Below are 23,535 nucleotides of genomic sequence, written 5' to 3' on the forward strand. Positions count from 1 at the left end.
CTGCATCATACGTTCAGAGAACCGTTCGCACGGTCTGGCTTGCACACAGCGAGCATGCTGCGGGGCGGTGGCCCTGCATCCCAGCAAAGACTGGAGCGACTGAGCTGCCCCCGGGTCTCTAAAGGTGAAGTCAGTTTCCCCCAGGTGTTCCTCCCAAGTTTAAACACACGTTTAATGTAAAGTTAAATTTCTAATAAATGTAATGTATACTAAAGGCGAATCAGCATCAACAACGTGTCTATTACGTTAGCTAAAAGTCAAAATGCTCCCTCGTGATTTGTAAGAGCACTCTGCCCTTTGATTAGTTTTGATTTTAGTAAAGACAAGAACAGCATAATACAAAATGTTACAAACTGGCATGCTTGAATTCATAACGTTTACAGAGCGTCACCGTTTCGGTGGCGTTACGTTACAACACTAGAACTGGGTAAACCCAGCCCGATCTGCCGGCGATTTGATTTTGCCCTGCAGCTCAGGCTGGAAACCTGTACGTTTATCTATCCTGCTTCAGTCACACATTTGCGGGAACCAATCACAAACTGGTTCATCCACCTGGCTTGCTATTGGTGGGTTTAACACGATGACGATAGAGAAACAAAGGCAAGCAGCTTTTTGTTCACATTCAACATGACGGCCACCAAAGCGCAGAAAACCGCCGATGCCGCTGCCGCTGTCGCTGCCGCTGTCGCTGCCGCTGTCGCTGCCGCTGTCGCTGCACCTGTCGCTGCCGCTGTCGCTGCCGCTGTCGCTGCCGCTGTCGCTGCCGCTGTCGCTGCTGTTTTAAAAGATTTTAAGGATGTGTTTGCCTCACTACCGACTGGCTTTCTTGTTGTTTTTTTTTACTACTGACTGACTTTCGCTCTGCCTCGCTCTGCAAAGTACGTCACCCGGATCATTGGTCTGATTGGTTGAAGGACTATCCAATTGCGTACAGTCATTTGAACTATGCCCGTTGATCACGCCTCTTGTGCAGAGAAAATACAGAGCAGACTCCCCAGACTTATGTTCAATCTTAAAAGATTGAGCTTGGTCTGGTGGCCTGACTATTACAACACACTACAAATTGCTTGCTGAGACCGATCATTTTTATGGGATTAGGAGTACTATAAAATCCACTTCCTCTCACATATCACGGCAATAAGGCTGCATAAAATTAAACCAGGTGAGATCCTTTACTGTCAAACTGGGAAAACAACTAATATAATGGGATTAAGAAGGCTAGTCTAAACAGAAATTAGTGAAATCAAACAGTGTGGAAAAAACTAATATACTGTGATGTATTTAAGGTCTTTAACTATCAGCTGTACTTTATGTAAAAGCATGTGTCTTCTAATTGTCTGGTTCAAATAAAAGGCTTTAATACTAGAGAACAACATTTCTCTTTTGGTTTTCTTTTTAATTTGACTTTAGTCTGAATCCCAGAGCTCATGTCCTACATGAAATGCACTTTAGTGGTTAATTTGTGTCTGAAGGGATGATATGGAGTTGATTAAAGCCCTTCATTTCTCATTTAAGTGGTATACTTTCATAAAAGAAATGTAGATTTATGGGGCACTGTGATTTAGGATTCAAATACAACTTATTTGTTTTTATGCCCATTTTATTGCACCACTCTTTTCCTGTTTAGATAGATGTATAGATTTAGGCTATAGATGAGGCTGTCTGTCAGTCACTCTGGCCAATGTGTTTCTCAAATAAAATAAATCCTTAAAACTGCATTGATCACTATTTTGTATTATTAACTATGGAAAAAATTACTAGGTATAATGAAAAAGAGGTGACTCGTAACGACAAACAAGCATTTTTAGCAACTTCCAGGTCATTTCTTATGTTTCGTAGCCTACAACTTTACTGTTTTAGTTAATTCTCACTGTTCTCTTCAGCACAATTTCCATCAGCAGCAGGCAGCTGTTTTAAGTGAAAAACTTTCTGATAAACCCCCCTAACCAGCACCAAATGACAGAGGGAAACCGTTACAACTAGCGGGTGAACGTAGTTGAGCATTCGGCAGCTAAAAAGCCAGATATTGCTCTCACGAGAAGGCCTGTCGCGATAGTCCATACATGGATTTATCGCACGATATACGGACATGAGCTCGGTAGCTTTGCAATTGATAATTTGTATAATTGAAAATAAAGATTTATTCATTTTGACATACAAATGAATGTTACCAACATTTTAGTCAATCAGACAGCCTCTGTCATCTCGTCTGCTTTCTGTGTCAGAGGAAGAGGCGTGGCTCAGGCATATCATTTAACCAAAACTACATGTATTAAAATCATAGGATTTATTGATTATTCCTAAAACAGAAAAGTAAACTGATAATTGATATTTACCAAATTATTCAAGTTTGTAGCTGATTTAACAATAACCGGTGTATATTCTAAAGTATTTCTTCTTCATAAAACTTTGAATTGCAGCTGTGTTTGAAAGGCTCTGTGACACTAAATAAACCTGTTTGGTCTTCAAGTCTAAAGCTGCATGAGACTCGTAGTAAATCTGCAAAATGTCCCTGAAAGAAATAATCCTGTGTTGTTAATTTCATTATTTTCTTTGGATGACCAACATGCACCTCCAGACAAAAACCTATATTTAGTATATTATATTTATCATATAAAATAATTTGAGCCAACTTATATTTTAGGATGCAAATCTTTTTTTTAGATTGTTGCCGCCCAAATGACTGATTTTGTGGGAGCTTTTGTAAAAAATTGTGATAAAAGTTGCGATGTCTTTTGTATATTTGTTGCAATGAAGTTGCGGGAGACAGTGAAAGTTTTTTTTTTATAGTTCTTTAAAAATATAAAGGAAACTTGTTTTTGGGAGAATAAAACTACTCTGGGCTGAGTTTTCCTAGTAACCTTACCAAAAAGGCTCAGGATGCTGCTAATCTTGGTATAATATGAAAATGGCTGGTGGATTACACGTTAATATAACGTTAGAAGAGTGTGACTTGCTCTGAAACATGTTTTAAACAATGTAATCAAAGCAAATACAAAATTAAAGCTTATTGCCACTGCCAGGGCATTCATGTTATCCTGTTTAAGAAAATTCAACTTTAAAATAAAAATGGCCATGCAAAAGTTCCGTACCCTATCTTATCTACCTACCTTATCCGCCAATTCTTCTCTTTTCCGGTTCCTTTAAGCAGTCAGCAACAGACTTTTACAATAATAAAATAAATAATATAAACTGCGTTAATGCACGATAAAATAATTGTCGGCGTTAATTAATTAATTAATGAGTTAACGCGATAATAACGCATTAACTTGCCCAGCCATATATATATATATATATATATATATATATATACACAGTATATATGTTTTTGCTTGCAAGAAATAAGGCTTACAATACATAACCTTCATTTAACTGCATGTTATGTTTTAAAATTCACCTGAGAGATAATGTAACATTGTCTCAACTCTCAGCTCTTTACACATTTCACAAAAAAAAAAAAAAATAGATTTCTGTTGGTTTTAAGTTGCCATTACACACAAAGCAAAACACTATTGGAGAATAATAGTATTAACTCTTAGCAGTAACATTCAAATACTTGATGAATAATAGGCTATTAAACAAAGGAAGATTCTTACCAAGAGTTATAGCCAGTTTCTTTTCAAAGAAAAGCCGTTTCAACACTGAGTCGAAGAACGCTCCGACACAAAACGAGTGAAAAAAACCTTCATTCATTCATTTATTTGAAAATATTTGAAAAGACAGCAAAACACAAAAGACAGGATGATACGAAAAGTGCTTCAAAATAAAGGGGAAGTTATTTAACAAGTATATTTTCAAGATATTTTCTGTTTCTGTTATATATATTTTCTATTCACTCCAACTAAATGTTGAGTTCCACCTTTTTGTGCCTGTGTCGTGGGCAAGGACATTTAATGAATATAACTGCATTTCCAGTGAATGTGATGGAATAGAATGTATTTTTCCCACAAAGAGCAAAGAGCACATATAATAGCACACTCAACCTGATTGCTATACAAGTCAAGGACTTTGGCTGAGTCACAGGACATGATTTCTCTCTACTGAAACTTTCCATCACAAGAGAGCGAAAAGCTTTCTCCCCAAGACAGAAAAATCTCAATCCTGTTAATATAAAGCACATTAAACATAAACCTGGACAAGGGGCACCTTCATATTGCAATAGAGCCTTAAACGATAATGGGCTGGAGGAGATTGTTAAACCAATGTACTGTCTGCGAGTTGTTAGGGAAAGAACTTGGTGTCACTGTGTCTCAGGGTTCAAATCATTAGCAGTGTGTGTTAGAGCTATAGACATTTTTTCAGGAATTGATGTCAAACCTCATTCAACTTTGAATGACTTTTAAACTGAGGAATCTTGTAGTTTAAAACCGTAAAGGTACGACAGCAACAAGCGGCGACTGTTGCCTCTGTTGTTTCCAGTGTAAACATGATGCCAGCTTTGCTGTAAAGGAGAAAGAGGGTGCCTTCCACTGTCATACACACACACACACACACACACACACACACACACACACACACACACACACACACACACACACACACACACACACACACACACACACAGGTACTAGTTATAATGTTATTAATAATAATAACAATAAACTTTATTTGTATTGCTTTTTAAAATCAAAGTTACAGTGATGCACTGAAGAAGAAAAAAATCACAGGTGTTGCTTGAGTTTTGACCTCTACGGCAATATCAGCTTAAAAGTTTGATTATCTGGCAATGAACAATTGTTATTATATTAGTTGGCTAAACTTGCTTTATCAATCATTTAATTTTGCTAAGCGTTTCCCCTTAAGCTACAACCACTCTTGTTGGCTATAGGAGGAGATGAGTAGAGAGAGTAAATGAATAGCAGTAGCAGATAGCATATGGTGCAGGTTGTTAATAGAACTGGTAGCCGCAGAGTTGCCCTGTTGCTGCCCTTTACAGACTGCTTATGTAGACACAGCAGTTACAGCTTGCTGTTTGAAAACACCTTAAGTCACAGTTTTTAGAATTCAGAACTGAACCAACTAACTAACATTTACAGTACAGTCTATAACGTATTTTATTAATTTGTGTTACTTCTATGGGGTACCTTTTTAATATTACAATGCTGTGCCTTTTCATAATATATATCATAATACTTTTGCTACTGCAACAGCCTAAATACATTAATCCTTTGTGAAATATCACATACTAGTGCCTGTAAGACTTTTTTATATTTTAGATTCATAGCCTTGGAGCTGTACCTATCATGGTGTGATGCACATGCCCACACAAACACACAGAGGTGAAGGTTGGAAATAATCTTTTGTATCAAAAGTGTTGAAAACATCTTTCGGTAGCTTTCTACCTGCATTGTGGTGCAGTGAGGTAGGAAGCAGAACCTCTCGCTCTCAGTGGCAGTGAATCATGCTCGAAGATAAAAGGAGAAAAAGAGCATCATGAGTCATCCGTCAGAGGCCGGGCAGTGACTTGCCATTTAGCTCTGTGTCTTCAGACTGAATATCTGACAATTAGCACCCTAACACTCCCCCAGAATCCCAAGAATAACGTATGAATCACTGGCAACGGTGTAGAGAATTGTTTTGTGATAACTGTCAGGATCTCGTGCCTGCCACCCCTCATCGACTGTCGTGCTGTTGTCACAAAGAATTTGAAGACTTTCAGTCCAAACTAAATATACACTACAATACATGAAACATTGGACACTTACTGTAGTTTTTTAGCACAGTACAAGGAGGCCTTTGAGTGTATGTATATATAATCATCTGTGATTTTAAGTTATCAAACAGAACTGTTCTCTGCTGATATATTGAGCAGTTGCGTCATGTCTCCTGCAGAGCAGATGGCAAGGCCAGTTCCCTAGATGATCTCACCAATTCAATTACTCTGTACATCTTTTTACTTCATTAAGAGTATTTGCTCCTCAGCTGGTCTCGCAGTGGCCGGTCAGCTGGTAGCGAAACCCACGTCTCCTCCTGTCCTCTTTGATTGATAATTATAAGGCCCGTTGATGGTGTCTGGTCCGAATGTTTGGAGTCAAACCACGCGTTTGACTGTCTCCAGTTTGCCCTCTGGATCTGTATTCATCACTACTTATCTCCTTCCCCTTCCTGTCATCTTCTGATCCTTTCCTTCATGATTTTTTCCCCCTTAAGCTAATGTCTTTTATTCGACAAGGCATGCTGAACTCATAAAAGAGGCTTTTCTAAAGAGTCCCCACTTAATGAAACTTTTTTCCACAGAGAAAATATAAGGACTCACCGGGTCACTGCAGATATATATATATTTTTTGAAATGCAGCAATTTAGATCATTACGTACAAAGTGATACATCATTTGCACAAATAAATGTTCACTGTACCTACTACATGTAAGTTTGCGAAGAGGTTTAAATCTAGGGTTGGATACCGAAACTCGGTGCCAATAGGGAACCTGTGCCGACGTAAACGGCAGTAACGAGACCGAATAAGAACGAAAGTTTTGGTGCCTCATTTCGGTGCCTGACTTTACACTACACCTGACAGCATGTAACGTTAGCCTACCTTTAGCTAGCAGCTGGATTAATCACGGTTAAAATGCTGACAGCTAACGTTAAACAGTGTAAAGTGACTGTATTTCACTGTGGAGGACTTCAACAGCGGGATGTAACAGTCTGCTCTGCAGCGCAGCAGCTGCCGTTGTCGCAATTCTTAGATATACAGTATGTTTATATGGTCGGAATTAAACAACACAGATGGTGCGTTCACTTGCAGCTGCCGTTGTCGGAATTAAACAACACAGACGGTGCGTTCACTTGCAGCTGCCATTGTCGGAATTAAACAACACAGATTCACTTAAAACTGGTAGCCTCGTGGTGCATTGACAGTAATTGTAAAATACCCTTTTCCCATCTGGGGTTCAACAGAAATTTACTGGTGAAATAAGTTATTGTTATAGTTATTACATTATTACGTTATTATTAAATCTTTAATTTTGACCATGGCCTTAGCAATAAACAAGTCACTGACTGTTGTTTACTACCCTTATTTTTTTGTATTTTTTTTTTTAACTTTATTAAAAAGTACCGGTTCAGGCACCGTTTAGGCACCGGCACCGTTTTAAAAGTATCGATTTAACACCGGAATCGAAAAAAAACAAAAAACGATACCCAACCCTATTTAAATCTCATCTGTTGCTTTTTAGACCTAAATAGACCTAATAAGCTACATATGTCAGTCACTTCCCAAACAAAGAAAAATGTAAATTTGGTGAGGTAAGGCTGAATGCACACACCCTCCCCACACCCCCGCCAGTTTGAATATTGTCATCTCCCCAAGCCCCTAAAATCCTTATTGAATTGTCTGCCATCTCATTTGTCTTCTATCTAATAATCCTGCCGCTTGCTTGGTGGGTGGCTGTGGGGCTAGAGCGCAGTGATCCCCCGCCTCTACAAGATAATCAGCATGGACAGGAGTGACTTAGTGTGTGCTGATCTATCTTCCCTGGTTAAGGTGATTATGAAGCTGTTAGTTGCTAATACCAGAGCAAAAATGGTTTAAGCACCCTTGCATCACATCATAATTATTGTTATATGCTTTACAGGGCTTTATGGTTATTTATTGATTTGCTTATCATAATAATCAGGGTGTGTACGGTCATGAAGCCTGGAAAGGTTTTGGAAAAATGTGAAACCCCAAAAGGTTGTGGAAAAGTCATGGAAAATCATTTTTAAACATGACTTTAATGCAATGTAAGACATATGATAACTCAGGTATGGTCATAGTAGGTTAGTACTGTAGAACTGGTCGAGACGAGGCAAGACAAGTGCTTACTAGGAGAGTCTCAAAATTACCTTTCGATTTCGACTATCAAAATCAGCATAACAGTTTCTCGGATAGAGCAAAGATAAATATTATGTACTGCAAATGTGGTCAAAATTGTGTGAAATAATCAAATAGATATTTTAATGCAGTATTCCACTGAGACATAAAACTCTTCAAATATGTAGAACAAAAACCTGAATACATATTTTGCAGTATATATTTAGTAGCAGTTTTTAGTTACAATTACTTTGAATCAATGTTTTGGGCAGCAGAAGTTTATAAAATGTTATTCATATGCTATGAATTATTTATAACACGTACTGTACATTTCTTGAAAAATAACAGGAAAAAAAATCATTTTTTTATTGAAAATTGGTTTGGAGTCATTAAAAAAGTCATTAAAATATATTGGCCAAAATGTGTATAAACTCTGAATGAACTCTGAATAATAATCAGATCAGAATAATATTTCATACTATTGGAAGCTTTAAACAGAGGAGTAGTGAGTGTGTGAAGTGGTGGACCAGTTTAGCCTGTAGTGCATATGTCTACAAGCTACTGGTTAATGCAACACACCACAGAAAACGTTCAGGCTTCTACTTCTGGCGGTTGCTCTGAAAGACTCTTTAAACAACTATTTATAGTGGCTTAAAGCGAGTTTACAGGCTGAGTGCAGAAGTTCTCTGACGAAAGAGAAGCAGGAGTGGCACGATAAAGGGCAGGAGGAGCAAATGTAGGCGAGAAAACCTATACGTAAGGCACCGCATTGTGGAGGAAAATAGATTCACTTACCTGGCGAGTGCTAATTTAAACCTTGATTGAGGATGAGTGAGGCCATGACTTCCGTGAATGAGTCAGCGTTTGACTTCGACGAAGAAGGGCAGTTATTACCATTGAACACTGGCTTAGGAAGTCTGCCAAATGCCATGCACAGTACTGTACATACTGTATCAAAAGTTGCAGAAGGCTATTGAAGGATGCAGTTTTAATCCATTTGTTGTCAAACAATTGTTTCATTGAATAACTGCCTCCTAGCCCACGTTTGTTTGATTGATTTGATTGGTCTGTAACGCGTTGAAACAAGAACATGCCACTCCAACAAAGTGCCTCTTTGTTACATTTTGATTGTATTTTAGAAGGAATCTAATCTCTTTGAATTAAAATATCTGTTTGTCAAATTTAAGTTGACTGCATCATATTGCACCAAAATACTAATACTGTTTACTGTTTAACTAAAGACTATACTTATTCTAATTCTAATAATTGGCAGCTTGAAATACACCTAGCTTGTCTGAAAGCAGAATTGTGCAAAATCTGCAGAGGTGAACTACGGCAGACGTAAATCAATGTGTATATGTACAAAAGTGTGAGAATACACAGTTATACCATACTGCATAGAAACGCTCCCATCCACTGATAGCTCAATCCTTGAAACAAACCGAAACATCAATCCCTTTTTGACTGTTCATATTCTAACACTCATTCTCTTTCCTCCTCTGTTTCTTTTTCTCCAGGATCACATTTTGCCACCTTCCCTTTCAGAGTAAATGGCTGTACGTGGGGACAGAGCGTGGAAACACACACATCGTCAACATTGAGTCCTTCATTTTGTCTGGATACGTCATCATGTGGAACAAGGCCATAGAACTGTAAGTTGCTCATGCTCCAAATACTGGAGTTCACAGAAACAATGCTGAAAGTTACTGATGACAGTGATGATTTTTAATGTGATCATGACAATGCTGGTGGTATTTATTGCAGTGGGTCAGGCAGTTAGTTGGTAGCTTAATATCAGGTGTCAATTTACTAAGTCTTGTATGCAGTCTTAATGCGTTTTTGTTTTTGTTTTTTTTAAACGAAAATAAGATATGAAAAAATGTAAAACATCTGTCACCCAGGGTGACATAACTTAATTTGTTTCATAAGCAGTTTCAGACTTCTCAAGAGCAGTGATCTCTTTGAGAGCTAAACTGGTAAAACTCATTCCGTGGTTCAAATCCTAAATGTGAACAGTTGAGAAATGTTTCTTCACAGACACTGAAAATTTGCAAAAAACGCTCTACCCGTTGCCTTTGATGTTTGATCGACAGGGTCATGAATTAGCTAGTCAGAATAGGTTTAGTTGTACACACACATGCAGTAAAAAATTATTGGTGGTGAATCGAGCCACATTTAAGTATACAAACTGACCTTGCTCAGTCATGCTGAACATCATAACTGCTGTTGCTATAGCAAACTGAGTCATGTACCATCTGACATTTAGACTTTCCTCAGGAAAGCCAGTCTTATCTCATTGTTAACGGTGCAGTAGGTAAACCTTATAAAACTAACTTTCTGTCATATTTGCTGAAACTGACCCTATGTTCCAGTAGAACTACATGAATCTGGCTCCTCTGGCACAGCCTGTAGTGCGATTTGCAAAAATCCACCACTCCCTGTTCAGATGCACCAATCAGGGTCAGGGGGGGTGTCTAACTGAAACCTACACTGTACATTTACTACCACTTAACAAATAAACTGCTGATGTATTCTCTGCTCTGGTAGCCAACAGCTGTCTTCTTTGAGTGCATTTTCCGTCACTCTCTCTCACTCACTCAGCACCGAGCTATTCCTTAAAGGAGCTTCCCCGATCTTGTAACACAAGGGGAGCCTGCCAGAGCTTCTTGTATTTGGTCCGAAAGTCCGAACCATGCAAAAAATGCCTTGACACTACAAACGAACCGGACCATGGTTTAGTTTGGTCCGGACCGAGACCACCTCTTTTTATTGGACCAAAATTTGGTCTTTTGTGTGTGTGTGTGTGTGTGTGTGGGGGATCTTCACAATCCTACCTACGGCACCTTTAAGATGTAGTTGATATTGACATAACAAGTATAACAAATATAACATAACTTGATGCTGAATCAACTTTCCCATAGCTTTGAGAAAACACAACTAGTAGAAGAATGATTGCGACATAAACAGACTATGAAGAAAATCCTTACATTGTGGTAATGTTTGCAGTTGGCAGTAAGAATTCACAATGTTATATAATGCATAATATTATTAACCAGTCAACAGAAGCCTTTATCTATTTGTTGACATGACACTTTTGTTTGTTGCAAGTGTTGACTGGGTAGCTGACATATGCTGCAGATTGACAACTTCAAGTACACAAATGGTGTTCAGTTGCATTGTATGTCCGTTTGTTTCTCTTGGTTTCACCCACCTACGCGCCGTTCTTCTGGTGTTACCCTGACAAGTCCCCTGCTGCAGTGTCAGTCACAAGTCACTCTCATACCAAGCCATCTTGTTGCCTTGTGACAGCCCAAACTATAGTGAGCAGTCATAACGCTTGACGTATATGTGTGGGAGGGCTGTTTGCCAATCATTGTTAAAGTCTCGGAGGCTGAGACAGTGGATGGGATTTTTAAACAGGATATTTGGTCTGTTGATTTCTCACCACAGAGTCAACAGACAGGACTTTGCTTCTTTTTCACATATCAAAAACTTTCTTCAGTCTAAAAGTGTGTGAAAGAAAATGGTTTGGACGTGTAAGTATTAGTTAGTACTAATCAAGTAATTACTTGATGAACACATATTATTTTACTGCACATAATTGATAATATACAGTAAAAGGGTTCCCCACAGTGAGGCCTCCCCTGAAAAAAACTATTACACATTAATGACATATAACATTAAAGTTATTAATGTTAATTAAAAAAAATAAAGCCAAGGCACAATATCATACAGCAAAGGCCACACATTTTAATATGTGAAGTTACTGTTTAAACCTTCAAACCTTTAAACCTTGTGTAGTATAAACAGTAACTACTATCCCCTGAGTGGGACATTTTAGCACTAGCGTCCTTGGAAACCCACTTCCCACTATGCAAAAAAAAAATATATATATAGTGTCTATTGCATGTAAAGTACACTACTTTCTGCTAACAATCTGCTAATATTGGTGTTTATTAAATGCATTGTGCCAGTCGTATAGTTTCATAGAATAAGTCCAGTCATTTTTCTTTTTCTTTTTTGTCCTGCCACCTCCACTACACCTAGAATACCTGTTTTTGTGACTATCGAGAAAAGTCAGTGGAAGTTGGTTCCTCGTCGTCATCTGGCTTATAAAGATTATACAAAAAACCTACCTATGATGAATAAATACATAAGAAGACATCATTGGCAGGGGCCCAAATGACTAAACAAGTATTTGTAGGGTTGTGTTCACATTACCGTAGATATGTACAGAAGGGACAGGCAGACATGGGTTGAAAAAATGAAATACCTTTTGGATTCTGCATATCACATATCAGATAACGATGCCATGCAAACAATCTAAAATGTAAGAAAATGGGTAGTAACTAGGGCTGCTCCTTATTAGTCGACTAATCGGTTGTTTAGTTCTTAGTCAACTTAGATTTCTTTAGTCGATTAGTCACGTTTTATGCTTTTTTCATGCTGAATGACTTCTTTCCAAGAAATGTACGAGCACATCTCTGTTAAATACAAGAATTAAAGTGGTGCTTTTGCATGACTCTTTGCAGAGAAACTCAGATTTACAGATCTGTCAATTAAATCAACTAATCGATTAGTCGATACAATTGAATGAGTGTTCGTCGACTAAGAATTTCTTCAATCGAGCACAGCCTTAGTAGTAACTATACTGTTCTGACTGAAGAGGGTAGAGCACTCACGCATCTCAACAATAGCTTTCTCTACACTGCATATTATGTTCTGCTTGAAGATACACTATAATTTATTCTCTATTTTCTAACCGTCAGCACTCTGCACCTTTCTGAAGTTCATAGGAAGTTGAACTAGTAGAGAATGAATCTTTTCTCAGAGCGACTAGGGAGTTTTATAGTTTGGCTGGGGAGGTTTTCCACTACACACGAATAGGGATGAGTGGGGACTGTCTGTTTTTCCTGCGGTGGAACGTTGAGTGAACAAGGGAAAACTCCTCCACTCTTTTCACTGTGTACAAACATCAGAGTGGAGTCACACAGTTTTTGGTGTGTGTTTATGTGCATTTGTGTTCTCATAGTGTTTGTTTGTGTGACTGCCATTCACAGATGCATTAATTGAATACAAACCAAAGTATGCGCTCTTGAAAATAATCTGTTATAGCAACAATTCAACTGGGGCCACTATGCCCAAACAGGAAAGCGGGGCTCTCATTGAAATTCAAATGAGTTTGCAACATATTTAATGCACAATTTCATCTTCAGGAAATTCATTCCAAAATTAGATGTATAAAATGAGATGAAAGGAGAAGTGGGAAAACACCGCAGCCCGGTGCACACTAGTTCAGTTCAAAGATCCCTGGGATGAGCATGTTTTGTTTATGCCTGGCATCACTGTCAGCCATGATCAACATGGGCATGAATGCCTATTTCTGGTGTTGAGATTGTAAAATAAGCGATGAGTTTTTTTTGTAAAATGAACAAGCTGTCTTAAAATGCGAGGACATGTTCCAGAAGTATGTGGCAACAGACATATATAGCAACAGCAAAACTGTCTCCTAAAAATATGCCACCAATTTATTTAAAAGGAAATGTAATGCTGCCTTGTTTTACGCTTTGCTGGTGTTTTGTCAACATAATAAGGAAACGGATAAATCACATTAAAACGTAAAGTAAATCTTACCCAACAAATAGAGTAAAAGCCCAACATTAGACGGTGTGTATTCCAGTTCTGAAATTACCTTTTTTTTTTTTTACTGCCTGCCACTGTGACAAGCAAGTTTTTTTGACTACAATGCTTTCGGAGAGCCCTACTTTGTTAGGGTGGGAGCAGGGGTTAAAGTTCGATCAATAACTAAATTAATCTGATTTGCAGTTTCATACATTAGTGTTTTATTTTATGGCAATGCACAGACATGATCCAGTGTCAGTGGTTAGTTCACCTTTCTGTAATAACAGCAGGACAATCAAGTGTCTGTTATCTAAACTGCTAAAGTCAGTGAAGTGATGATAGCGTTGTCGGTGGCCTGCTGGTTACAAATAGGCTCGGTAGGGAACGACACGCTAACCTTCTTATGGATTCTGTTTTTTTTTTGCTGAGCTAGACCAGAGGATATTTTGTTAAAAGAGATCAGTGATGCTGTTTTGGCCTTATTGTTCTCTGTGAAGTTTGCTGGAAGTGATGTAATGTAGCATTTTATCTGGAGTGAGCCGAACTCTGTTTAAAAAAAATAGACTTTAAATGCAGTAACAAGTGGTCGTGTATGTATGTGTGTGCATCGGTTTTATTTATGGTTTTTGGTTAGAATTCTGTGAACTTTAACTGTCAATCAAAACGAATAAGGTTTTACAGCCAATAGCGTTGCTCTTATAGCAGTTGTAAGCGTCTTTCAAATGTGTAGCTTTATCCAATAACATGTTTTTTCCCCACAACCATCTGGCAACCCCCGCAAATTGTCGCCCGTGTGGGTTGGGATCCCCAGGTTGACAACCACTTCTCTATAGGACACAAACACTTGACAAAGCTGAGAGGCACACTTTTATTTCATTTTTTCTCTCTCTCTCTGTCTCTTTAGGAACAATGTCTTGTAAGCCTGATAAGCCGCTAATCCTAAAAATAAATTGACGTATTCATTGAGTCCGGCAGAGGAAGGAATGAAATTCTCCCTTAAATTATATGTTCTGTTACAGATTAGGTCTGGAAAAGAATGGAAAATGAAGGAGAGTAACCACATCTTAAGTTCTGTAGTGATATATTGTTGGCTGTTGTACCAAAGGAAAACTCAAATAGAAATTATTATTATTATTATGAGGTTGTTGAAACAGAATACAAATGAGAAACAATAGGAAGCTTGTTGAGGGTAGAATGGGCCAAGGAAGAGGCTTCTACATGAGATGCAGCTCACTGGCTTGAAACCTAAATGTTATCTAACTATTGTCAGAATAGTTAGATAATGGAACTTTCATCCACACTTGAACTCTTGTAAAGGAGTGGACACGGAGGCAGAAAGTAGTTTTACACACAGAGTTACATAGCTAAAACGTACCATATTATTGTCCATCAACTCTCAATTTGATCAATACACACCAACTTTGTAAACTGAGACAGAACATTAGCTTAAGATGGCAAGTCTGTACAATATTGAAATATATGCACACCCCTCTCTGCCTGCTTTACCCTGCTGAACATTGTCTAAGCTGATAAAAAGAAAAGGATTACACCCGACAGTCAGTCAACAGTTTCTTGGCACAACAGTTTCAGAATCCCAGTACTCTCTCCACAGAACCAGGAAACACTATAAGGAAATACTCTTCATGGAAAGAAAAAGCAGTGTTTTTCACAGTGACATTGAATCAAGGACAATATGTTGCACATTGAGCTCACTGCATGCCTCCACTTACACCAGCGTGTTTCTACTGTGTTCTCCAGTCAATCATCAGAAGACTTTCAATCCCCTTGAAATTATATTTGGGCCCTATATTATTGATTTGGACAAAACTGTTATCCTAGAGTTAGAATCAACACATTACACATATTAGAGTTGATTTGTTGTTGGTTGTAGTTATTGTTGTTGTGTCCAACAATTTTATGTTTGACTCGCCAATAGTACAGACTGTAGGACCAAAGCAAAGTGGAAGTGGTCAAAGCACAAAAGACAGTTTTCTTCACATTACAGTATGAGTGAATTAATACACAACCCCACCATACTTGTTTATATGTATGTTTTGGCCATTGCACATATTTAATTTGACGGTTTATCTCTATGTTAGATTTATATATTATAGACGTGTAGTAAACATCACAGTGTAAAATAAAGCCTCTGCACATGTGATGCTATGTGATTTTTTGATTAAGTGTATAATAATACACTCAACCCTATGTCCCTGCAGCTGACTTGTTATTTCCCGCCCTGCCTCCCTCCTGTCGTGTTGATTATTTCATCTTTTCTAACGTTGATGGGTTGCCATGGCTCCCCTGGTCCTATTGGAGCTCAAGGGGTATTTGCATTTGTGTTTGTAATCTTAACAACCTTGGTAGTCAATTTCTGGATGACTGCAATAAAAGTAAAAAAAAATCCTTTTCCCCTGTCATTGTCTTCGGAAGGTCCTTAAAATATTTCTTTTTTCTCAGCTCTCTATTTAATTGATGTTCTGCTTCGTATAAGTTGTCGTTAAAAGAATAGTCTTCATTCATCTATTTCATTTTGGTGTTGTCATTTATGCAGAGCATGTACATCTGTTAATCAACATGTATGCCGGAGCCTATGCACTGGGCAAAATGCAACGAAACTAGCCTGATTGCCAGGTCCCCTGAGTCACAACAGACAGGCTTGCCTAATAGTTGTTTTTTTGGCACTGTCGTTGAGATGATCTGGTAACATGATTGTTGAACAAGCACAGGGACACTAGTACCTTTAATGGAAGCTTTTAGACCGGCAAATTTGCTCATCTGGTAGTTTAACAATACAGTTACATCTCTACATGAAGAGAAACAGAATAATTCAATTAAGCGGGCTGCCCTCAAACCACAACACTTCACCAGCACTACACTTTCATTTCGCCTGTTGCTTAGATAATAATAATAATAATAATACATTTTATTTATGGGTGCATTTCTTTATACTCAAGCACACCTACCATGAACTTTTATGGCATAAAACATCCCCATCTCTACTTTGGAAAACTTGGAGACTAGCCACAAAGTTGGATAAAATTGAATAATTGGCGTACTAACTGGTTCTATTTATTTTATGAAAAGTATCTAGACATAAGACCAGTCTGGAAAAGTATACCTTTATATAATACCTAGTATAACATTAAATGAAGACTTCCTCCTAGCATGTTTATTGTTCTTAAGTTTTTTATTATCAGAAAAGACAATAAAAACATTAACGTAATGTAATGTTTTTAAAGTAATATACATATTTAGTATTGGCATAATGTATTATAAGGCATTATTTAATCTTTAAGAAATGTAAGAGTTATGTTCTGCAATACACATAGCCTCACTGCGTCTCAGAATTAATTGATGTACCCAGCATTGACAAACACTGTTCTTCAGTGTATTAATTTATAATTTTTCTGAAACATTCATATTCACCTTGTGTGCATTTCAGAGACTGGCCTTGTCAACTGAAAGCCAAACTTTATCAGGAGTCACTAAGTCAGTTAGCAACTCTCCTCAGCTCACATATTTATCTGCACAGTGTGAAGGCTTTCTTTAATCAAAGGAAATGACCTTCCACATACAACACAAGCCTTCGCCCTTAGTCACAGCACTCGGTCCAAAATTCAATAACTGCTGACATTTTTTCCTCTCAAACACCTTGATAACTTGTTTTAATAGCAATAAACTCCAAAAGAAGTTAGTGTCTTCCATGGCACAGTGTATCCACGTGTAATAATAATAATAATAATAATACATTTTATTTATGGGCACCTTTCATAGCACTCAAGGACACCTTACAGTTGAAAAGGCAAATGAAATGAAATTAAAACAAACACATTTAAAAGATTGAGATAGAAAATTAAAAGAAAGCAATCTATCCATGATTTTGATGGAGAGTGGAGTCATGGGGGGTAGGCCTTTTGGAATAGGTGGGTTTTGAGGGCTGAAGGCTCTAAACCCCATTGTGGACAGGCGGGCAGAAGGAGTGAAAAGCAGTGAGGAAGAGCAGGATTGGAGTGTTTGGGATGGAGTGTAGGGCTGAAGGAGTTCAGAGAGGTATGGAGGAGCGAGATTATGGAGGGCTTTGAAGGTGAGAAGAAGAATCTTAAAGTCAATACGGTATTGGACAGGGAGCCAGTGCAGTTCCTATATCACACATGTGTGTGTGGGTTTGTTGATGCACAATAAAAGGTCTGGGGTTAAAAGTGCATATGCATGTTATATCAGAAATTGTATTTCAGCTCAGTGTTTTATTTGTTCTAGACGGCTGGCGTAGCAAGATTAGCTCTTGGCATTCACCCATTGTGGCACTTCAGTAATTTGACAGGTGTTGTGTATTGCGGATGGTTTGTTGATACCTTGGTTTATTACTACTTTAACAGCTGAATAGAACTGTATTGAGAGCTTGCTGTGGTTTTATGTTTTTATTGCCTTCCTGCAGCAGGCATTACTAAACGGGCCCATCTGAACATGTCAGTCACACTTAACCTCAGCTTCCCAGATCAGCTCCCATTTAAGCCCATGTGTAAAAATGTCATTGTGGCTGCTACAGTGAAGTTTGCTGGTGGCCAAGTGGCCCTTTTTGGGCTGTTGGGCTCTGAGATGCAGTCGACAGCATCACAATGAATTCTCCAGCTGCAATATTTGGAGAACATTTCATCACTGGAGCTCTTTGTGCAGCCCTTAATGATCTCTGCGTGTAGCCTAATTTCTTAATGCGCCACAAGGATATTTTCAAGAAAGTAAAATAAAAGTATATTGTACTGTATTTTATATTACTGTAGCAGTAATTGATTTTTTGAATACTTAGATTTTTATATTGTCACATGTAACATATAAATACTGTAAGGTTTGGTTGCCGTGCTACCTGTTGAAAAGCCATATGAATACTTGATGTACGTATGGTTCATGAGAACAGGCTGTTCTTCTATCTAGTGCATAAAATAGATACATTTACATAAAACAAAACTTACAACCTAAATACATTACAGAATACATAGTGTGTTATTGTAATTAGTGTATGCTTATGGCCGTAACAGCCAACTGTGACTTATTCACCTGATAAGGAAAGCTAAACCAAAGAAAACAGGCTATACTTCCCTCCCAGCTCCTAATAAACTTTTGCTAAAGCACCATAGAGAGTTTTATTCTGCTACTGTGCCACGGTGTGGTATGCCAGCTGCACTGCCGTGAACCGGAAAGACTTATTCCGGTTGGTTAAAACGGCACAGAAGATTGTGGGAACTTTGCTCCCAAGCTTGCACATAGTGGATGCTAGCAGTCTATACATGAAGGCTAGCAACATCAGTAAGGACCCAACCCATCTAGGTCACACAGTCTGTTCGTCTCCTTGCCATCGGGGAAGAGATACAGATCCAACAAAGCCCGAACAAAGAGACTGAAGAACAGCTTTTCCCCCAGAGAGCGTTGGCCTCCATTACCCCCCACCCTTCCATACTGTAGCTGTTGAGGACTGTAAATATTACCACCCACCCCCCAACTGCTGCTTATGCACCCCAACATTTCTATTATACACATCTAACTTATATCGCAATACTTTCTTATATTTTTTTATATTGTACTATATATATCTTATCTTGCTATCTTGTTGCTATCTTCTTATCTTGTTTTTATCCTGTTCTCTATTGCAGCTGGTCACGGAAAGTTACCAAACGTAATTTCATTGTATGCGTACAATGACAATACGTGTCTTATGTCTTATAGTAAAGTAAAACCCTCTACTCACTACCTCCATATACTCTCTGAACAATGGTGTGAGGATCTTCTTACAGTATTGTGTCACAGCAATACTAATGCTGGTCTTGTCACTCTCTTAACCTTCCCTCTCATTACAGATCAACTAAAACTCATCCAGGACCTGTGGTTCATTTAAGTGACAGCCCAAAGGATGAAGGCAAGGTAAGTAGGCATAAAAAAGAAACCCAAGCAATCCCTCCTGGTTCTCCTTACGCACCAGGTCTAATGTCACCACACCCCTCTCTCCTCTGCCTCTACTTACTGTAAATCTCTTCCTCTGTTTCCCTGTCATGTTTCTCTGTCATGTATCTCTGTCATGTATCTGTCACGTGTTATTATGGAACCCATGCAACTTCTAGGCAAGACCTGCTCTTCAATTGCCTTCACACGCTAATTGGCCAGGCGTCCATGCTTACGCTAGGTAACGTAACCCGATTTGTTCAGGTCCTATCCCCTGACCAATCAGCTATCCTAACCATAACCACTCGAGGTCAACGCTTAACTCCAACCAATCAGCCTGCTTCGTAGGGCGGAACTTGCCTAGAAGTTACATGGGATCCATAATAACGCATCGGTCACGTATCCTCCTGCCTTTCTTCTATATCTTCTGTATCTACTGTATTCTATCTTCTTTACTATTTTTCATTCTTTCTTTGTAATTAGTCTCACGTTCTCAGCCTGGCTTTTTTTTTTTTTTTTTTGGCTAACAGACAGAAGACCATTATCTTTACAGTACACTTTTCCTATTATTGCACCAATTTTTTTTCCACATATACAGACACAGAAGGTGTGAGGGACCTGCTGGTAATATCCTTCAAAGAGTTGAGGCTTTTCAGGGTCAAGCTGCTGCTGCAGTCAAATTGGTTGGAAAAATGTCAGTAGGAGGTTTCTGTAAAAGAGAGGTCACTGAGGACCATATTGATTTTCCCAATGGATTTTGCTGCCTCTGTGAGAAACCAGACTTGACACGCTTTGAAGACGTAAAAATGAGACGAGTGTACAGCCACTGTCACACACTGCAAGAAAAGACAGTGCTGCATGTGGCCTTTCAAAAACAAAGTTTGAGGTATTAAGGTATTAGTGTTACTTACCTCAAAAAGTGGTAACATCACCTTTGCAATGGCCAGGATGCAGAGTGAGGTGACAGATGTGTTAATATCTCTCAAAGTTTTTGCATTTTGTGCTTAATTTTCACTCCATGTTGTCATAAATAAATAGCCTATAGCATCAGTCTCCTAATTATGACGAAGAATGTAAGTCTGGCAGCAAGGAATAGATGTTAAGAAAATATATTTGAATCAAGTGCAACAGCACGTCATAATTACACATGTACCTTTTGCAGCAAAAAGCTGTTTAAATAAGAAGGTATTGCAGATATATTCTTTGCATGTCAAAGTAGATCTGCATTAACATGCCACATTCCTTTGAGGATAAACATATGTACTGATTGCGCATTTATTTGTTAACAGGATATCTTCCTGTTAACAGGACTGTTGGTGTTACTAATGTAAAGCTTTCAGGTTGCAAAATTTATGAGAGGTAGTTTTTTTTTTCTTGATTTTCCTGTCTGACATGAGTTAAGATGTCAGACAGTCTTTCCTCTCAGCAGGAGAGCTGTTTTCTCTACTCTCTCTCAAAGGCTTTGCTCCTCCAACAGCACTCCCCATCTCCTCTGATCTGTGATCAGATTGTGTCGATTTTGCTCTCCCCTCTTATCCTGTGTGTGTGTGTTTGTTTAATAGTGTTGTAGTGTGTGGGTTGTTGTATGTTATTGTAAGTACATGTGTGAGCTGTGTGTACATCCATGTCTGTTTTCATCTACAGTGTATTGTATATAAGTGTGTCACTAATGTGGGTGAGAAGGCATGTGCTGTGTGTGTGTGTGTGTGTGTGTGTGTGTGTGTGTGTGTGAGAAAGTGTGAAAGTGTTTTGCATACTCTATGAACTTGTGTGCATGTGTACTGTATACATTCAATAAATTAATGTGTTTCATATAAATGGCAGCATATCGTAAACCTTGAATCTGGATTGGCAATTTGATGATTGCTCACAAAGACAAGCAATGCCAGTCATTAGTCATTGCTCCACTTTGTACACAACAGTAGTTGGGTTTGCAAGAGTAGACATCCTGGCCTTAATATAGCAGGAAGTAGTTTTATGAATTGTTTAGCCCCCTAAGTCTTACCTCTGTAACTCCTCTTGACATCTCCTGCTACAGGTTCTGCAAATCACAGGCAGAAAGCAGACTCAAGCAGGTGGTGAAATAAATTGTTTCTATGCTGAGTAGTACACTCACATTATCAATCATACCTCCCAGTCCTCACTAACCACAAAACTCACGAGCAGGCTAGCTTTGCCAGTCAGAAGAAGAAAAAAAAAGTCGTCTGAATAAGAAAACTAAAGACTTAATAGAGGAAAAAGGAGGACTAGGAAAAGTAATTTTTGGGGTGCTACAGGCAAAACAGCTCCCCTACTACATCACAACAAAGAGTGCAGTAATGTCAATCGCATTGGTACTTTTGTTGTAGGCTGTGCTCCTCATATCATGTTATATCTATCATTTCCTTATTTTAAATTCCTTGTCACTCCCCTCCACAGCTGCTTATAGGGTTTGAGAGTGGGACGATCGTACAATGGGACCTCCGGCTTAAGAAGGCCGACTTCAGAATCTACTACGATGAGGTGAGCTCCACCAGCATCAAGAAACTTAACTGAAGTAAAAAGATGGTGAAACCATTTTGTTTCTGACATTAAAGGGGATATATTAAAAGGCTCTTGGTGGGTCATGATATTTGTTAAGATTCTGTTCAGCAATGGGATCAGCAATGGGATCCCTTTATATATATATATATATATATATATATATATATATATATATATATATATATATATATATAACAAGTATATACACAGTATATACATACAGTATATAACAATTATATACACAGCATATACATATATATATATATATATATATATATATATAGAGAGAGAGAGAGAGAGAGAGAGAGAAGAATGTGGCGACATTGAGAGTAGTGAGTAGAGAAGAGGAAATTACAACAGCAATGAGCCATGTTTGCAGAGGGGGGTACATGATTATGGCACCAATGTCTTGTGGAGATATATAACAAGCTGTTGCATGTATTTCTTGGTTATTTTCAGGAAACTGAGAGTGATGTTTTTTCAGACTTTCTAACTTGTGCCTGTAGTTATTACAATAAATATCCTACAAAACATACTCTGGATTCAGACATGAACAAAATAGAAGGTACAGCAGGAATCTGAGATCCAGTAATAATAAACACATAGATCTGTTTCAATAGAAAAGGAAATAGGTGCTCTTACATGAATGCATATTGGGGCCTTAACACCCTCTGTCTGATATCTCCATTTCCCTCCAATCACTTATCCTAGTCAGTGAGAGAAATCACTCTTTTTATTTTGAATCTCAACAAAATGCAGGAAATTTTTTTTTTAAATCTTTGAACAGCATCATCTTTTCTTTTTTTTAAGTACAAGTGTATCTTTGTCATCAAGTGCTGTATTACTGTGCTCATTGCCAACCAATTACAATTACTTTTTTTAACAAGAAGTAGTAATTGGAGGACCAAGGCGTGCTCATACCAGTTCAAGCAGCCTCTGTCAACTCGCAGCACAGCACTGCCAGCTCAAACACATAAAGACTAAAATGTCTGTTGCCATTTTCTCCAGTTAGCAGTGGAGCGTAACAGTAAGAGGTTTCTTGGTGACCTATTATTTTGTGTTTCCATTAGAACATGTTTACCTGCCTTAATGTTAAAAAACACACACATTTTTCTTATACTTGCCATGGCTGCTGCACCTGTATTCACCCTCTGTATGAGATGCTTTGTTGAAGCGCCCTTCTCTTTAAGCCCCCCTACCAAAAAAGCCCAGTCTGCTCTGATTGGTCAGCGTTTCCTGACCTCTGGATTCTCTGTGTCTGTGCTCTGCCTCTGTATAGTGTACAGTCCATTGCAGCTGGAGACTGACTGCAACGGAGTATATAGCAACACTTTCTACTGTCAAAAATCACCAGTAAGAACCAGACATGTTCTGGCAGGAATGTCACCCAAACGTTGGGATAAATTAGCATTTGCAGCCAAGATTACAGCTTCCCTGGCATTAGCATGTGGTTACATGTAGCAGTGTATGTAAAGTTTTTTTTTTTATATGATACATTTTTTTTTAAACAGCATACAACACACACCATTTACAACATTAACACATCCTCTCCCCCCGAACACCCCCATTTGCCACCTCCACTTAATCAAAGAAAAATGAAGACAAGCTAACATAACAACCATAATTATTCAATACAATACAATAAAATAATAACCAAATAAAC

The 23,535-nt window shown here is 38.3% G+C and overlaps 1 protein-coding gene across 1 annotated transcript in view; it reads left to right on the forward strand.

Moving 5' to 3' along the window:
• Positions 1–23,535, forward strand: part of stxbp5l (syntaxin binding protein 5L) — a 147,623-nt gene that overhangs the window by 71,126 nt on the left and 52,962 nt on the right. Inside the window, exons 5-7 of the mRNA XM_028591114.1 lie at positions 9,311–9,445; positions 19,268–19,331; positions 21,768–21,851. Of these exons, the coding sequence (XP_028446915.1) occupies positions 9,311–9,445; positions 19,268–19,331; positions 21,768–21,851 (283 nt within the window). The remainder of the gene's footprint in view (positions 1–9,310; positions 9,446–19,267; positions 19,332–21,767; positions 21,852–23,535) is intronic.

The sequence above is a fragment of the Perca flavescens genome, chromosome 11, assembly GCF_004354835.1.
Source record: "Perca flavescens isolate YP-PL-M2 chromosome 11, PFLA_1.0, whole genome shotgun sequence".
Taxonomy (NCBI): Eukaryota; Metazoa; Chordata; class Actinopteri; order Perciformes; family Percidae; genus Perca; species Perca flavescens.